This window comes from Thermobia domestica, chromosome 11 (assembly GCF_964235325.1).
Source record: "Thermobia domestica chromosome 11, izTheDome1.hap1.1, whole genome shotgun sequence".
In the NCBI taxonomy this organism is placed as follows: domain Eukaryota; kingdom Metazoa; phylum Arthropoda; class Insecta; order Zygentoma; family Lepismatidae; genus Thermobia; species Thermobia domestica.
Genome location: NC_137464.1, coordinates 237193230 through 237213433, shown reverse-complemented (window position 1 = coordinate 237213433; position 20204 = coordinate 237193230). Strand labels below are relative to the sequence as shown.

Sequence of the window (20204 nt, the reverse complement as noted above, 5' to 3'; positions counted from 1 at the left end):
GGGAAAAGATTTCCAGATGTTCGAGCACCAACTTACGGTTAATGACTTCTTCGCATCACATACTTGTTTCTATGGAATCCAAGTGTATATCCTTATCGTGTCGTTTCGAATATTACTATGGGAACCAGTGTTTGTAGTTTGAGGGAAATTTCCCTAATCTAAGGAAATTTCATAGGCGAATTTAGCAAAACGGGAAAAAGGAAATTTTTCAATAAAACTAAAAATCCAGGAAAATTCTCTCGCTAGCTGATTGACCAATATAAGTGCTCAAAATTTTCTTTGTTCGTCAGAAATAAACCAAAACAATAACAATAGTTTGTGTCTATGTATTTATGTGTATGTGTAGGGTCTGTTCAAAGTATCATACTTTGCATCCGTTGCTGGCTGGGTATATCTTTGTGTTAAAAATGTGGAGGAAATAGTAAAATAAATCAATAAAACAAATGTGGTTGTTACTTCCTTCAATACAGCTGAATGAATCTTAATCACATAACTTTTGTCATAAGAATTGGACACTGAAGAAACTAGGGAAAATTTGATAAAAGGGAAAATTTTGTGTCCGCCGAGGGAAATTTTCTAACAGAAACCTATCGAACGCAGATAGGAACGGAGGTTGGTGATATTGTAATGAGTGTATTATAAATTCGGACTTCTTGAATCTACAACATTGATAAGTGAAAAATTAGTAAATACTTTGTACGTAGGTGTTTCTTTTAAATAAAACCGTGGCTGCTGTTGAATTCGGCTTCACAATTGTCGTTGATTATCCATATACTACAATCGCTATTACAGTAAGAACTGGATACACACATAAATGTGGAATAAAATTACATAAATCGAAATAGAAATTAACCAATTTCTCGTAGCAATATTAAGATTTACTATTGATAATTTCTTTCCTCATCTTTTATCACGTCTCAACCATAATAAGTAATTCCATTACTACCCCCCCCCCCCGTCGACCTATATATACACACGCAATTTGCATAAATACATCCAATCTGGGTACGGTACTTAACATAGTTCGTGGACCACAAGTGCATACTGATTCAAGTGGACTGAAGATTTTGCCGTGCTTGTTCCAGAAGGTATACTAACCACGAAAAATATGCCGGGCTACGTGCAGGGTGAGCTGTTTTACAGCTTATCGTATCCCTTGTTCACGAATACTGCAAGCACCAGTACTAAAAAAAATTACAAATCTCAGCCACCCTAAGCCAAGATTATATATATGACAGAGCTAATGTGGCGAGGTCAGGTCAAACAAATTGAACCTGCTCTATTCAAACATGCCTATGCTGAAATCGTGACATTCGTGTTCAAGGGATTCCCCGAAGGAAGTGGGGAACCAATGGAAATTGTCTGTCGAAATGTTGGTCTAAAGTTGCACGGTTCGAAAGTTATACGAACAGTAAGCAATGATTTGTTTTCGGAAATGTCATATCGCCAACATAGTTCATATGGCGCAGGAGAGTGCATCTGCTATGTGGGGCTCCATGCCTGCAATATCGAGCAGGAGTTACAACAGGGAAGAATGTGTTCTTGAGTTACCATACATGAGAGAGGGAGTCGTTTGAAATGAATACGTAGAAGTAGCACATTATGTAAACAAGTGCAATAGGAAGACATGGTACGTAGTCGTAACAAAGTTGGAAATATGGTGCAACAACTCGAAACATATGACATATGAAATACTACTAAACAAGACAAACATGCACGTGTATTGTACGAGTGGACCAAGTAAACGAGACTAGTAGGTTAGTCTTGTCTCCTAGCAAAAGTAGTAGGTCAGTCTTGTCTCCATCCGGCCCATTTCAGTACAGATACCATTCAGTCATAGGCCTGGTGGTACTGAGGGAAACCCTGACGACTGTCAGGATGACCGAACCTAAATTTAGCAATGAAAATAGTGTGTAGCATGTACGTCCCTCAGCCAGCATGACGTGCGGGGTGACTGGAGATAAGTTAACGACCTTGTCCTTGGAGATATACCGTTGCCATATTGGCGTTATGTAACAGTGAAAAGTAGGGAAAGCTGCAATAGGGTAAAAGAGAAACGAAGTTATTCATACAAAGAACTATCCAGTTCCAAAAGATGTCGTTCTACCATTCGTATAGTACAAGAATATGTGAACCTGTATTCTTACAATACCTTATTGTATACGACAGGGTTTCTCTTCCTTCTGGAAACTTCACAGGAGATGTTGGAGGCACCCTCCCTGAGCGTCAATGCATGCAGCAACTCGTCGCATCATTGATTGCCTAACCTGCTCCAATCGACCATGTTGTACCCGAAGATCGTCAAAGGTTGTACTGATACGTTGTTGAAGCGTTTGGAGATCAGGAACATGCTCGGCATGCACGAGACTTTTCACGTGTCCCAACAAGTAGAAGTATAAGGGGTTGAGGTCAGGTGAAGGGGTAGACCATGCAACAGGACTTCCGCGAGCAATCCATCTGTCGAAGAAAATGGTGTTTAAATATTGGCGGACGGGACGTTGGAAGTGGACTGGAGCTCCGTCATGCATCAACCACATGATCAGTCGTTCATGGAGTGGCACATCTTCAAGTCAAATAGACAGATTGTTCCGCAGAAAATCCAGATAAGCCTGTCCATTGAGCCTCTGAGGAAGAAATACTGGCCCAAGGAGGTGGTCCCCAATAATCCCCGCCCAAACATTGACGCTGAACCGCTTCTGATGGGACGATTCAACCATTCCATAGGGTTCTCTGTATCCCACAGATGGCGGTTGTGGAGGTTGATGACGCCAGTCTTACTAAACGTCACCTCATCTGTGAAGAGGATTACCGAAGGAAAGCCAACAATATTGGTAACCTTGTGTAATAACCACCGACAAAACCTTTCTCTAGCAGGGAAAGCCACAGGTGATAATGCCTAGACACGTTGCAGATGATAGGGATAGTAGTTGTCATGTAGAATACGTAACACAGTGTCTTGGCTTATATGAAAATGACGGGCCACTTATCTAGAGCTTGCACTGGGGTTATTCGCAATCTCTTGTAGCACACGTTCTTCGAGGTTTGGTGTACGAACATACGCCACGCGCCCTCCACGTTCACGCATTCCCTCAAAAGATCCTGTTTCACGCAAACGTTTGGTGATCGGGTTGCTGTCGCCCAGGATACTTCTCGTAAATTCGTGCTGCTTTCCGACCGTTGCCGTCTGCTTGGCATACACGAACATCATATTAGCTGTTCTCGGTGTGAATACCGTACCATTTTAATAGCAACACACAACATACGTTCACTCACGAGGCACACTACTAGTACAGTAAACATGCTGGAGTGCCGTGACTGCCACTACAGGACAGTGTCAGAGTGTCATCTATGTACTGTACATCGTTCAATTGTTTATTATCATATGCTGTGTATGTCTTACAGGCTTCTGATTTTAAACACAGTAATGTCTTGCTGCTGTGAGTTGGGCTACACTTTCCAAGCACATTTAATATTATTAATGATATTATACATAATAATAATAATAATAATAATAATAATAATAATAATAATAATAATAATAATAATAATAATAATAATAATAATAATAATAATAATAGTTTCTACAATACCTACATTGCTAAATTCCGGTTCGGCCATCCTGACAGTCGTCAGGGTTTCCCTCAGTACCACCAGGCCTATACCTGAAGTATCTGTACTGAAATGGACCCGGAAGGCCCCTACATATCTCAATTCTTTCCCAGAACATAGGCTATTCCTATCAGCGTAGTGTTTCGGTGTCCGCATGAACCCAAACCTTTTCGAGTTCTTGCTAGTGTTGCTAGGAGACGAGAACTTTTCCTGGCCGGCAGAACTTTTCCTGGCCGAATTTCGAAACCGAGACGTATTTTCGAGACGAGACAAAGAGACAAGACTAACCTACTAGTTTCGTTTACTTGGTCCACTCGTAAAATACACGTGCATATTTGTCTTATTTAGTGGTTTTTTATATGCCATATGTTTCGAGTTCTTGCACCCTATTTTCATCTTTGTTACGACTACGTACCACGTCTTCCTATTGCACTTCTTTGCATAATGTGCTACTTCTACGTATTCATCGCAAACAACTCCCTCTTTCATGTATGGTAACTCAAGAGCACATTCTTTCTTGTTGTAACTCCTGCCTGATGTTGCAGGTATACAACCCCACATAGCAAATGTACACTCCTGCGCCATATCTATATATATAAAAGAGAACGCACAAAATCCTTTGTCCGCTCATCACGCTAATACGGCTGAACCGATTTCTTTCATTTTTGGGGGGTTGTTAGGATTTGGACCCTAGATGGTTTTTATCATATCACTTTAATTTTCAATTACCAGTGTCTTGAGATAATTGACCAATCAGGTGTCAATACGTACAAAAAATCCTTTGTCCGCTCATCACGCTAATACGGCTGAACCGATTTCTTTCATTTTTGGGGGGTTGTTAGGATGTGGACCCTAGATGTTTTTTATCATATCACTTTAATTTTCAATTACCAGTGTCTTGAGATAATTGACCATTCAGGTGTCCATACGTACAAATCCTTTGTTATTAGTTCATCATAGGTATAAAAATAAACGTATTTATATGCAACCCGCACGACCCTGTGACTCGGCGGGTTAACATAACTGACAGGCGCTATAAATCACTTGAAAGCGAAAAAGTAAAAATTATCTAAGTAACAAAGTTTATTGCGTTCCGGGATGACCGCAGCGAAGCGGGGCGGGTTGGGGTGACCGCAGCGAAGCGGGGCGGGTTAACATAAATGACAGGCGATATAATGTTAACATTAGTGCAATCTTCTATGGTTTTTATCATATCACTTGAAAGCGAAAAAGTAAAAATTATCTAAGTAACAAAGTTTATTGCGTTCCGGGGTGACCGCAGCGAAGCGGGGTGAACGCTGCTAGTCTATTATATAAAAGAGAACGCACAAATCCTTTGTTAGCTCATCACGCTAATACGGCTGAACCAATTTCTTTCATTTTTGGGGGGTTATTAGGATTTGGACCCTAGATGGTTTTTATCATATCACTTTAATTTTTAATTACCAGTGTCTTGAGATAATTGACCATTCAAGTGTCCATAACGTACAAATCCTTTGTTAGTTCATCATAGGTATAAAAATAAACGTATTTATATGCAACCCGCATGACCGTGTCACTCGGCGGGTTAACATAAATGACAGGCGCTATAATGTTAACATTAATGCAATCTTCTATGGTTTTTATCATATCAGTTGAAAGCGAAAAAGTAAAAATTATCTAAGTAACAAAGTTTATTGCGTTCCGGGGTGACCGCAGCGAAGCGGGGTGAACGCTGCTAGTTGACAATATTGGCGATATGACATTTCCGAAAACAAATCATTGCTTACTGTTCGTATAACTTTCGAACCGTGCAACTTTAGACCAACATTTCGACAGACAATTTCCATTGATTCCCCACTTCCTTTGGAGAATCCCTTGCACACGAATGTCACTATTTCAGCACAGGCATGTTTGAATAGAGCAGATTCAGTTTCTTTGACGTGATCTTGCCGCCTTAGCTCTGTCATTCAAGATAGTGGAGCTATGGAGCTCTAAAATTAATTTTCCCATGCTTTCAGTGTCCGGTATCTCAGTATCTCCCAAACTTTTGATCAGCTCGCATATGTTCCAAAGACTTTTTTGCTGTTACAGGTGTCGGGAATCACCTACTGAAGTTTGTACACATAGTTACCGTTCTACCGTTCACCCTATATATATATATATATATATATATATATATATATATATATATATATATATATATATGTGTGTGTGTGTGTGTGTGTGTGTGTGTGTGTGTGTTCTCATAAATATTGTTACATAACATATACCCTGTTCTACAGTATATTATGATCTTTACTGTATAATGTACGGCTTGGCTCTAAAGAATGTGTGCTTTATCTAAGATAATAGCGTGCTCTTAGTGTAGGAAATTAGTGAGCAATTGAGGTAGTGGTAGCTGGGGGGATTGGGAACTCGGGGCCAACACAATATGTGAGCCACCGAGGCCAAGTAGCAGCAAGTCCTGCCCTGCATCTGGCTACTCTATTTAGCCTAATTCAATAGACGTGGCCCTTCTGGTAGTCAACTACTGCCGACATAGCTCTAAATTTCTCTGTGGCACCCTGGCTCGTAAAACTGAAAGATTTCGTTAAATTTATTTATTTATTTATTTATTTTCATCATCACGAGGCAATTGGGAACTATGTGAATTAAGAAGTAGCGAACTCAGATCCAGAAAATCAGAAATAATGACATCTGAGAGCTGATGCACTGACCACGTTTCACGACGTTGAACGTGCTACATTTAGGGAGCCATAGTTCTTCGATTGTAATGACTGTGACAACTTCTTTCTATCTGTTAACCAATTTCACCAGTATTTCAAACCCGTACGACTATAAACAAAACTACCGGTAAATAGAATGAGACACGTTTATTACCTGTCTTCCCTGCGATTCGGTTCATCTCTGTGTGCTGAAATAAAATACTTAACATTATGACACAGGAGAACATGAAAATCTGTCCGACCATACGGCGAAGTTTTCAGCTGGTGATGCATGATCTGTGCACTGGGTTATAGATATACACGTTTTTTCACTATTGCACTTTATTACCCCATGATGTTTTTTTCTGGCTCCCCCATTGCAGTATACGTATTAAATTAATGTTTTTATATTATTTAATATCTTTTTTAAGTAATATTTTCGTATGAGAAAATTAAGTTTGCAGCCATCTAAATGCTTTAGTGTTTGATCCCATGTTAAGTAGTTTTACGTAATCAGCGCATAACGACTGCTTCCTATAAATTTGATTCAGTTCAGCATGTTCTTTTTATTTTCTTTAAACTGCTTATAGAAGAAATTTCAAGTAAAATCAGAACCTCTTACAACCCTGCCATGTAACTGACATCATCTGTAAATAAGGAAATTAGTTCGCAATCTTGTTACATTCGCAGAAAATTGAAACTGTATATAAGGGTGCGAACATGGAATCGATAATCGTATCCTGACAATTGGAACGAAAGAGAAAGATATGCACAAACTGCGGGAAGTGATTCGTGACATCAAAACTAATTAAATGGGTCTATGAACATCAGCAAAATGATACATTAGGCAGTTGCACACACAGAGATTGTTTGCGCACATCTTTCAGGTTTACCTTACATATATATTCTTTTTATACTTTCTTTTACCTAGTTTTACTGAAGTTTACTGAGATTATGCTGAAAAATGTTTTCCTTAAAGACAGAAATCTATAACGGCATTTAGTTTCGTATTGTATCAAATAATAATAATAATAATAATAATAATAATAATAATAATAATAATAATAATAATAATAATAATAATAATGTCATTTCTTAATATTGAGGAAACCACTAAATGAAACTAATTACTTCAAAATAATCTTTAACATTGTTTTATAAAAATATTTATTTTTATAAAATATAAATCGGCAACAATAAAGTCTTAAATAAATTCAACAATAATAAATAGTTTTAAATAAATAAATAAAATATATAACAAATGTCATGCTTCGACAATAAATAGAAACCAAAATTAACCATAAAAGCAGTGTTCTACCACAAATCACATGCTCAAAAAGCGAAAATCAAAACAAACGAAATCATTCCTCTTTTCTATTAAGAAAAATATCAAAATTGTTTTTAAAAATATAACACTGTGTAGGTAGCTATTATTCCAACACTTTTTGTCTCGTTTGATCAATTACGTGTTATATTATCTCTCTGATGGTTTGTTCTTGAACACTAGTAAGACTCGGTCGACGGTGAAGTTGTGGATGATTCCATATTTATATTCCAAGTTGTGGGTGATTCCACAGGTAGATTCCAAGTTGCGGGTACTTCCGGAGGTCGATTATAAGTTGTGGGTGATTCCACGAATGATATCGAAAATGGTTCCATCATTTCAACTTTCTGGGGATGGAGAAGATAACGTGCTGCTGTTGTTAGCTTTTGGGCTACCAAGTTAGCAATATGGCTGGATTTTCTCCACACGAACTCCCTAGTTCTGTCATGGTCATCAGGTGAGTCGACTCTCACCTGAAATATGAAGAAGAGAAAAAGTCTTTTATGAATTTGATTTTATCAATTACACATGTAGGATCAAGTACGCTCTATGGCCTACTCTAAGCTAGTAATAAACTTTACATCATAAACGACAAATTACAAATGGCATGAGTCATGAGTCTTGCAATATTTCCACAACCAACGATCGACCGTAAGTATACACCGTGATCGACCGTAAGTATACGGTCAAACTGGCCAAGACTAGTGTGGGAAGAGGATTATTTCACACGGACGCCGCCATTGAATCAGTATCTTCAGTCAGTTTTTAGTGGTAGTAACGATGAGTGAGCAACAAGCTCTGATACCTGAACTTTTTCTGTATGGATTCGAATTCGGACATAACGCTACTGAAGAACCCGAAACATTTATTATGTGAAGGAGAAGGTAGTGGGCCGTGGCATATCATCTCGTTGGTTCCAGAAATTTCGTACAGGTTGTAAAAATGTTGAAGATCAGCCAAGGTCAGGTCGCCCCAAGGTAACAGATTCTGAAGTCATACGACACCCATTGAGGAAGATCCATCCGCCAGAACACGACGACGAACTCGGCATGTCCCAGTCCACAGTAGTGCGTCACCTTCACAACTTCGGAAAAATTATCAGGAGCCTGATGCTATATGCCTTTCCTGAAACGGGTTGTCACATACGAGGAAAAGTGGGTATTTTTTCCGAAATCTAAATGTGCAAAAACAGTGGTTGATCAAGGGCCCTTTCGAGCATAAATTGAAACTACGATGATATGTGGTGATATTTCTTCCGAACAGTTGGAGCGGATTTATGCTGCACTACGTCAAAATTGTCCTGAATTGATGTACCGAAAGCGCACCCTGCTGCAACAGGATAACGTAAAGACACACTTGGCTCGAAAAACGCAACAAACAATTCAGATATTTGATGGCATTGAACTCACGTCACAACTGGCATACAGTCCTGATCTTGCTGCTTCGGATTAGTACACGTGTCAGTTTATGTAGCTTTTTTTTTTTTTTTTTTTTTTTTTTTTTTTTTTTAATCACGATGCATCAGCAACCAGCAGGAGACGGAAACAGCAGTGACTGATTTATTTGCCTCTAAGAAGTGGTCGAAGGGAGACGGTATGAGATACCACCTCTGGTTTTTCAGTGATCAAGACATACCGTCACTGGAGAGTAGATGTTAAATACCTTTAATAAATACATTTTTATACAGAGTAATTGACGAATAGGTTTCCACGTAAAAATATTTTTTATGTAGAAATAATTTCTAAGTTGACAACACCGACATTTTTATCTTATTGCTACATTTTGTTTTCAAAGAAATTCATTGGAGCCGCAGTGGCTCAGTGGTAGAGCGTTCACCTCTGGTACATGGGGTCCCGGGTTCAAACTCTGCTCCCGCCAAGCGAACTTTGTGGTGGACAAACACCGCGTGCGTGGGTTTCATCGGAGTTCTCCCACTTTCTTCATTCCACCATTTCGTTCATTTCTCATCATCACCGTCTCCTTTAGCCTAGCCGGCATAATCGTGGGACGTAAAACTCAAAAGTTTCATTTTCAAAGAAATTCATCTAGTTTATATTTCAATGTGCCACATTGAATTTTCTTCCTTATGTATGTGTGTCGTCTCAAAAAACTGGTCAAAATTATATGAATGAAGGTAAAACCTCGTGCGCAGTTTTCGAGAAATCGAGAAAAAACTATTTTTTGTAATCCTAACAAGGGAAGTATGAATGAGCTCATATCGAAACCTACCGTAAAATTTCACTCAGAGCAAGGAAGTCCTAAAGAAAGACCACAAACAGAAAAGCAGCTGCGTTTTCGAAGTGGAATTAACCAAAATGGCAGATTGAAATTTCTCGTATCCATGTCGACAATTGCACAATACGTTCAGTACCACCCCTTGTAAACGGCCTGTTAAAAATAAAAAGTCAATAACAACAATGTGTGTATATACTATACCTAAGGGGGGGAAGTCGTACGGTAAGGTGAAACTTGACAGCAACCACCTTAAAATCCGCCATCTTGAATTCAGGTCAAGTTTTGTAAATAGGAATAGTGCAATATGATACATGATTTTGGGGTAGAATTTAAGCAGAAAAACAATGGTAGCAATAGTTTTAAGATACTTGCATTTGGTAAAAAGTTACAGGCATATTTATTGTGTATGTTTCCTTGTGCACAATTACAGAATGAAGGAGCTGTCCAAAAATAAGTTGTCTCGGTTGAAATGTAACTCCTACTTGATAGTTCCACAATACATTTCAATGAGGGACGAAAGAAAAGCAGAAATGAGACAGATCAGAGGAAAATTGCACATACAGAATTTAATATAACGATTCTGTTATCACCGATTTTGGCTAAATTTTCATATTATCTGGTCTATCTCTGCCCCTATTCAACCAATTTGGACCAAATTTGCAGACTAATCTCCTACAAGTGTGTAGCTTTGCTCAAAAACATTTGGAACAAATTGGAAAAATATAGAGGGCGTTTTCTATATTTTTGTATTTTACAAATTGTTGGACAGCAGCTTCATTCTGGAGTTGTTCACATGGAAACATATAGAATAAATATGCCTGTAACTTTTTACCAAATGCACGTATCTTAATAATATTGCTACCATTGTTTTTCTGCTTAAATTCTAGCCCAAAATCATGTATCATATTGCCCTATTCCTATTTACAAAGCTTGACCTGCATTTAAGATGGTGGATTTCACGATGGCTGCCGTCAAGGTTCACCTTAACGTACGACTTCTTCTTAGGTATAGTATGTACCCACATTGTTGTTATTGCCTTTTTATTATTAACAGGCAGTTTACAAGGGGTGGTACTGAACGTATTGTGCAATTGTCGACATGGATACGCGAGATTTCAATCTGCCATTTTGGTTAATTGCACTTCGAAAACGCAGCTGCTTTTTTGTGTGTTATCTTTCTGTGGGACTTCTTCCTCTGAGTAAAATTTTACGGTAGGTTTCGATATGAGCTCATTCTTCCCTTGTAAGAAAATGATGCTGTACGATACTCACGTCACCTGGTGAGGTGAAGTTTATGCCTTAATGCAGATAAATGTGTTTTGACTTTTGAGCATGGGTGGATTTAAGGGTTGTCTGCTGTGGAGGGTTGGATCTTCCGGGGGTTCGGGTTACCCCTCAATCGAGTAATGAGTCTAAAGGTTTCCCCGCAGGAAATTGTTAATATAAAAATTCGTTGTTCGAGCATTTTCGTGTATAATTCTCTATAATATAACATAAGGGGATTTTTTTTTCAGAAAGATGTTGGTGGGGGATCAAAGTCTCTCCATACCCCTCCCCTCGTAACTACAAAGAAGCTCTCGTATGGTTTTGAGTCATTATGTAAATAGAAATACAATATTTTAGGCAACATATATTCACTGTATTTCAACATTTAGATAGCCGGTATGTCGAGTCAAAATTGTAATAAAACATTCCGCCTCTGCTTTTTTTCCACTTCGAACACTTCCTCTAAGGACAAGGCGTAGAATAGATTAACTGGCAAGAAGGTGGCTGCAGACATTTCCACACGAGGTGCTATTCTTTCGTTGTGTTGTAATAAATACGGGTTTGTTGTATACCAGAATATTGCAAGACTTACGACTAATCTTTGCACTGCATATTTTTACCCTTAATTTTCATCTAGAAGCTTCAGTTGAGTAATTTAACAATTTTATTAACGTTTAGTTCAAAGACGAGTGATATACCAATGGATAGATCTCAAGGAACTGGTTAAAATTAAATGAATGAGTGTAAAACCTCGTGCAAAGTTTTCGAGAAATCGAGAAAAAACAATTTTTTGTAATCCTAAGAAAATGATGCTGTACGACACCCACGCCACCTGGTGAGGTGAAATTTATACTGATGTATGCTATCATAAAGCTCTTCCACATGGCACCATCAAGACAACAATACAGAGTATGGTTAATAAAATATAGAATAAAACTATCATTTCATTGTACACTTTTTAATTATTATTTAATTATAATATTGTTCTAAGGTGACACATTCATAAATCGATAGATTACATCGAGGAAAATAAAATAAGATGCTTGAGAATAAATTCTCATACTTAATTTTGTAGATAACCAAGAAAACTGAATTTGTCTGGCGCTAATAAAGTAACTCCTTCATAACCAACAATAACTGATAATTCTATTTTGCTGAAACAGCTTCTTTTTTTTATTTATGTACTATGTATAAGAGGAAAACCCTAAACTATTAAGTAGCTGTTATTGTAAGTATTCTAACAGTGACACGCATACTTATAACAGTCACACATCTACTCCTAACAGTGACACATAAACTCCTAACTGATACGCATACTCCTAACAGTGACACTCATATTCCCAACAGTGACACATCTATTCCTAACAGTGAAACGCCTACTCCTAACAGTGACATAAATACTCATAACAGTGACACAATCAGTACCAACAGTGACACTTCTATTCCTAACAGTGACGCAAATGCTCCTAACAGTTACGCAAATACTCCTAACAGTGACACTCATATTCCTAACAGTGACACAAATACTCATAACAGTGACACAATCAGTACCAACAGTGACACATCTACTCCTAACAGTGACACACAAACTCCTAACTGATACGCATACTCCTAACAGTGACACACCTACTCCTAACAGTGACACTCATATTCCTAACAGTGACACATCTATTCCTAACAGTGAAACGCCTACTCCCAACAGTGACACATACACACATAACAGTGACACAATCAGTACCAACAGTGACACTTCTATTCGTAACAGTGACACAAATGCTCCTAACAGTTACGCAAATACTCCTAACAGTGACACATCTACTCCTAAAGTGACACTCATATTCCTAACAGTGATGCCCATACTCCTAACAGTGACACACCTACTCCTGAAAGTGACACTCATATTCCTAACAGTGGCACAAACAGTTCTAACAGTGACACATATATTCCTAACAGTGATACGCATACTCCTAACAGTGACACAATCAGTTCTAACAGTGACACTTCTATTCCTAATAGTGATACACATACTCCTAACAGTGACACAAATGCTCCTAACGGTTACGCAAATACTCCTAACAGTGACACATCTACTTCTAACAGTGACACAAGTACTCCTAACAGTGACACATCTATTCCTAACAGTGATGCCCACACTCCTAACAGTGACACTTCTACTCCTGACAGTGACACTCATATTCCTAACAGTGGCACAAACAGTTCTAAAAGTGGCACATCTATTCCTAACAGTGATACGCATACTCTTAACAGTGACCCAAATACTCCTGACAGTGACACTCTTATTCCTAATAGTGACACATCTATTTCTAACAGTGATACGCATAATCCTAACAGTTACATAAATACTCCTATAACAGTGGCACATCTACTCCTAACAGTGATATTCATACTCCTAATAGTGGCATAAGTACTCCTAGTAGTGACACATCTATTCCTAACAGTGATATGCATACTCCTAACAGTGACAATCTACTCCTAATAGTGATACGCATACTCCTAACAGTGACACAAATACTCCTAACAGTGACACATCTACTCTTAACAGTGATACACACAGTTCTAACAATGACACACCTACTCCTAACAGTGACACACTTACTTCCAAGAGTAACGCATAACGCACGAATGAAGGACTGACAATGAACGCTAGGTATCTGTCTGAGCCCTATCTTCATGAAACTTTGTGTATATAGAGAGTTCCTCGGGAAACTAGCACAGCCAAAATTGTAGCTGCAGTGTCCAAGGCGTTGCGACAAAGATCTAGGGCGAGATGTAGGGCTCGACAAAGATCAAAAATGGAACGTCAGTACATTAAGGACATTGTGAGAAAATGCATAGTTTTCTTTATTGTACTTTATTTACTAGTCATTGTAACGACTGGTGAGTCATCTTGTCTTCGTGAAGTCTATTGTGGGATTGAATTATTCCTGTGCTTCTGGTAAAGTGGTTATGTGCAAAGTGTATATCATGACACATTCTGTTTTTGATAGAAGATGGAATTGTTCAATGCAATAGTGGAATATGACATGTATGATTTTATCAGGTGCAGTTATTGTTCAGCTGACTTATGTTTTAAACATTTTTTCGTTACATACCATTATCACAAAAAAGGAACAGGACGAACAACTTGAGTCACTTCAACTGCATCATAAACATTTTGTGATGTGATGTTCAATCACTGAACCTTCTTCAGTGATGAATAATGCTCCCTAGAAGGAGAATATCTTTGGGTAACCAATATGAGAGTAATTGTAACTCCTTCGTAAAGTAAAGTTATCGCCTTTCCGTTCCAATATACTGTTCACACTATAATGTATACATTTGTAGTATCATTTGTTATTAACAAATATATTTTCTAAGGAACAATCTCTTGTTGTCGTCTTTTCTTGAAGAACAATTCTGTTTCTGATTTCTGTTCGAATTAATGGAAATATAATAAATAGTTACAAGTATATGGCAACCATGGCATTATTATGCAGATTGAACACGTCATATCAGCTAATCCACACCTATTACATGTTGTCACTGAACAAATGCTAGAATTATATTTTGCTCTGTTTTTCTATTTACACTGATGCCACTCATAGCGCTCAGTACCCTCTATTAGCTCGAGTGTCATGAGATGCACTTTGCTCTTCTTGTACCTAAACCACTCTACCAGAAGCACAGGAATAATGTAATCCCACAATAGAATTCACCAACAGGTTTTTGCGTCTATATACTTTCAAATTGATGCATCGCATGACCGTCTTCTCATTTACACCAATCGCATCAGTTTCAACATGGCCTCTTTCAAGATGGCAGATATTCTTTTCATCACTTTTAACACATCATATCTACAATTTCGTATCCATGTGTGCTCATTTGGTGTCGTTACAATGACCAATTTTAAAGAATTACGTGCATTTTCTCACCGTGTCTTTAATGTGCTGACTTTTACTTTTGATCTTTGTCGAGCTCTAGTGTCCCAACGTCTTGCACACTGCAGCTACAATTTTGGCTGTGCGAGTTTCCCGAGGCACTCTCTCTATATGCAAAGTTTCATTAAGATTGGGCTCTGATAGATACCTAGGGTTCCTTGTGAGAAGTTTTCCTTTTATGATAAGGGTGGTAGGTGAATTCCTATACCTGTTTAGGTTGATGAACACGAATGGAGTGCAGTCTTGCAGTACTATCTGGTCTCACTCGAAGGTTGATCCTTCCAGTCATTTGCTCAGTCGTAGCTGTAGCACTTCGAAGTTCTTTCTTTGCTCCGCGACCGAACTGAAAATAATAATAATCATCATTTAATAAATTTAAAAGACAACTGGGTCAATATTCTGAGTTGAATATTTTTTTTACAACAATAAATAACAACAGGATAATGAAAGTGCATTTCTTAACCTACCTGCTTAGAATTGGGCAGAAATGTTGAAAACCACAAAAGCTTTCCAAATACACGCAATTATTTCAAAACAAATGTCCAGCGAAATTGACGCCACTTGCAAATAACAACAACAGAAGACCCGGCTAAAGGGAGGGAACCAAACGAATGTTGCCAGTTTAGTATTTATCTTAATTTTTGATACTATTCTTTGAAATGCCAAATAACTGAGCAGTGCCAATTACAGGAAAGCTTACCCTGCCAGAAATTAACATTTACTAATTTCCTGTAGACCTTGTTAATGTTATCGTGAAAGTTTTGTAGCAAAATACACGAGTACTCCCAATACTCAGATATGAAAACAGATAAGAATGTAAAAATTTCGTTTACTATGACGTACGGTATCAGTATGAGAATTAAAAAATAAGTTACGAGGGGATATCGTAATGTTTTAATTATCACCAGGAAGTTATTAAGATATAATGATGAAAGTTTGTCGGTGTTATCTTTGGTTCTTATGTACATGGTGTTAGAGAATTTAGATCCTAATTACTTTTTTTTTCAGGTTTGCTAAAAGTGACCAAAGTTCAAGATGGATAAGATTGAGGCCCACAGTGTGATAAAGTTCCTGCATTTGAAGAGTAATAATGTCGGACAAATTCATTGAAGGCTGTTTATGGCGATGATTGTCCATCTTATGACAATATTGTAAAGAAACTAGTCATATGACCCTCACAGACGATCCAAGACCTGGAACTATCCCTGACGGACGATGCGGCCACTTTGAAGAAAGTGGAGTAGGCAGGTGATAAACCTTGACAACAATGAACATCCAATGTTTTGGAGGGAAGGCAGAAGTGTTAGGAACCGTTAGCTCCATGTTTCTTTGTGTTCGGAATAACATGTGGGATGGGTATTTTGTCATGGTATAATTCACGTTTTCTTCACTTATAAGCGTGAACAAAACATCGCACAATGCGTTTTCCCGAGTACGAGAGACCGTGCTGCTGACGATCCTTAACACTTCCGACATCGCGCCAAATTGTTCCGTGTTCACTGCTATCAAGGCTTATCGTTTGCCTACTTACGACCAACAATAAAGTCAGAGCATTTTTCAAAATTCGGTTGATGGCATGTCTGGGAATTTCATCCTGCAGGGAATGATCTGTACATCTATTGAACATTAATGAAATACACATTTTTGGATTGCATATGCGTGATTTCCTTCACGGTGGTAAGGACTACCATCCTCAGTCTCTCGAATTCGAAATAGGGCCTCTTGAAATTTGGCTTTTTCGCGATTTTGGACAGCCCTAGCTCTGAAACTATACACTTTTCGCCATAGGTCCATATGAACTTTTTGTCTTATTTTGATGTGAGAAATCACCTCTTAAAGTTTGTCGGTATAGTTCATTAACACCCCGTGTATATATATTAAGGGAGTGGAACGTTATCAAAAACAGGTTTGATGGAATGTTACTAGTTTTCCATTAAGCCATTAAATTTGCTTAGAAACACAAAACATATACTTGTAGTACGGATAGATTAATGGGAAAACTTATTGAGGGTTGTATTAGTTTTGGGTAAATTTAGATTTAAAAAAAAAATCTCATCTACTAATCTTCCGAACGTTTGTCTTTTTTTAGTCTAGAGGCCGCGAATAAAGTTTTAATTCTATTTAGCCATATAATTATGATTATCGTTAGCTATTTTCATGAGATTGTAAAGGTACAGTAGCTCAGTGAGAGACTTTTACTCTGGTGCAAAATATTCCAGATCATAAGTTTTCTTAGTATTCTCCCGTTCTTAACACGACAGTTTCTAAAAATCATCTTTAATTTGCAGTTATCAATTCGTCTCCTTTATTTTACATTTTATTAGACGAGACGTTAACTTAAATATTTTATTTTCGTAGACATCATGTTTCCTTTCAATTAAATCAAATGTATTTCACAATAAAACTTATATTTAAGTGTAGGACCTTTTTAAAGACAAGGGCACGGCTAATTTGATCCCAATAACACATCGACGCAGGGGGGAAAAAATCAAGCATCAACGCATTTAATTCAGTATCAGATTGGCCAACATTTGTAAGTACCCAAAATATATTTTCCGATAGGAATATATTGGATTTGGGTACTTTATTTATGTGTTGTGTACAACTGTACGGAACAAAATTACGAAAACTTTACTATTAGCACCAGTGGCGGATCTATCCCGGGGCCTGGGGGACAGTCCCCCAGTTTTTTGAGTAACAAAATTAATTGAAGTTATTATTTATATGTTTATAGTTAACTCATGATATACAGCTATCATAATCTGGGTTCTGGCTGCCCCCCCCCCCCCCGCAGTTTTTAGTTTCTGGTTCCACCTCTGATTAGCACAGATATTTTCGAGCTTCGAATATTTTCTAAAATTGTTTCATATACGGGTGGCGCACGAAATGTCATACCACTTGTTTTATCTATTACACATATAATATTATAGATGGAATGTTGAAAACTCTTATTCGTATACTTTGGTTTATGAGAAATCCGGTAGATGTCACGAGACTTGGTGACAAACAGCAGTTTTCAAGATGGCGCATAAGAGCGGATCGAGTCGAACAGAAGGTGAAAGTTATACTACTTTCTACAGAAACGAGGAGTTTTTGTAGACACACAAAAACGTTTTCGTGCACACTTTTGTACAAAAATGGGCTCCATGTAAACAGACTATTCAGAGATTGTATCGTCAATTTGAAACAACTGGCTCCGTGGTGGAAAACAATCGACGGCGCGAACCAAGTGTCCGCACCGCTGAAAACATTGAACCAGTTCCCGTTGCTTTGACACGAAGTCTTAGCAAATCAACAAGAAGGACGGCTGCTGAGTTAGACCGCGTTTCCATTTTACATGAATCTTGTAGCTGTCATAAAAGATATCTTCCAACCCGATCTTTCTATTTATTGTTTACACATTATAACTTTGTTAAAGCAAAAAAGGAAGGCCCGTATCCAGGGGGGTTCTAGGGGGCCGCCCCCCTAAATTTTTGCTGGACCCCTCTAAATTTTCACGGTAGGCTTGCAAATGAACTATAATATGGTGATGAACCATAATGTGGTTAAATCGGGCCCCCCTACATTTTTAGGCTGGCTACAGGCCTGAGAAGAAGCTCACGTTCTGCACAACACGTGGTTTAGTGACAAGGCATATTTTCATTTAAATGGTGTAGTGAATAAGCAAAACATACGTTTCTGGGGAAGTGAACATCCTCATAGTCTGTATGAAAGGGAAAATTATGAAGTAAAGGTCAGTGTATGGACAGTAATTTCATCCCATGGAATCATTGGACCATTTTTATTTTTATTTTTTTTATTTATTTTTTTTATTTTTTATTTTTTTTTTTTAATGAGACGATAAACAAAGATCGATATAAGGACATGTTGGGAACTCTTGGCAACAGGTCTCCCATTACAAACTGAATGGTTTATGCAAGACGGAGCCCGCCCACACACTGCAAATGTTGTTCTTGATTACCTGTATGACATGTTTGATGGGCAGGTAATGTCACATCGGTTTCCTCAGCGTCACCAAGGCGGGAAACAGTGGCCCCCGCATAGCCCTGACATCAATGCATGTGATTACTTCCTGTGGGGCTACTTGAAACATAATGTCTTTGCAAGCAAGCCTGCAAGTGCAGGTCAACTCAGGGGTCTCATCATGCAGTTGTGGCGTCTAATTTCGGAAGACTTGTGCAGAAAGGTTGTGACTTCGCTTGCAAGAGGTTGTGAAACAAAATAGTGATCACATTGAACCATACTACATTGAATTATACTACTTTGTTTTGTAAGTATAATTTCAGTATTTGTAATTCAATGGCTACTTAATCAATACCAAGCATGATGCAGCGAAATACGCCAGGGCTTGTGCAGGACTGACTGTAGAAGACAAAGACGTTTTCATTTGTCCCACATGTTCCATATAATATCAGTATAGTTTTTTTTTTCTTTTTTAAGTCACAATACAGTGACACTGTTTGTTTATCTTGTTATGGACTAAACCATTTCAGTTTGGAACTTCATTTCAACTTTGGAGATTATTGTTTTTACATTTTATCTTTTAATCTTCATCTTGCACTTTAGTTATTCTATTTTTTTCATCCATGTTGTATAGTAACATTTGAGTTCCTATAAAATAGACGATGTGAGCAGTTGCAAGATTTATTACAGGTTTCTAGTAGTATCCTAGACTTGACGTAATTACCTGCACGTATTGGTAAATACGCCACTTTGTAACACTTTTTTTTCTTTTACCTTGAGTCAGTGTCGTATTTACGATTTTGTTTCGGGAGGGGCTTTTAACTTTCGGGGGGGGCTTTGCCTGGAAATGTGAAAATTCTGCAAGATATTTCATTTACTTTACTATACTAAGTAAGATTTCGGGGGGGGGCTTAAGCCCGGAAGCCACCCCCCTAAATACGCCACTGCCTTGAGTACAAAATAGAAGCGAGTCGCATCATTGTCACAGTTTTTTCCTACACGCAGAAAAGGCTACTCTGCAACGCACATGTGTTGTTCTTTGTGTTTCATGAAAATTAAGGCCATAAAAAGTCCAACGCCCTTAACATGGCGTACTTACCTGCACCTACCTTATATTAAATTTTACAGAATTTAGTTAATGGTACTGCTAAGCTGGACAGACAAATATGGCGAGACAAATATG

General features: G+C 38.0%; 1 protein-coding gene across 1 annotated transcript in view; it reads right to left on the bottom strand.

Annotated features, from left to right (window-relative positions):
• Positions 1 to 7446: 7446 nt before the first annotated feature.
• LOC145664833 (uncharacterized) overlaps positions 7447 to 20204 on the bottom strand; it is a 131971-nt gene continuing 119213 nt past the window's right edge. Inside the window, exons 7-8 of the mRNA XM_081731832.1 lie at positions 15267 to 15401; positions 7447 to 8093 (exon numbers count right to left, since the gene is read on the bottom strand). Coding sequence (XP_081587958.1) covers positions 7800 to 8093; positions 15267 to 15401 — 429 coding nt within the window. The 3' untranslated portion in view covers positions 7447 to 7799. The remainder of the gene's footprint in view (positions 8094 to 15266; positions 15402 to 20204) is intronic.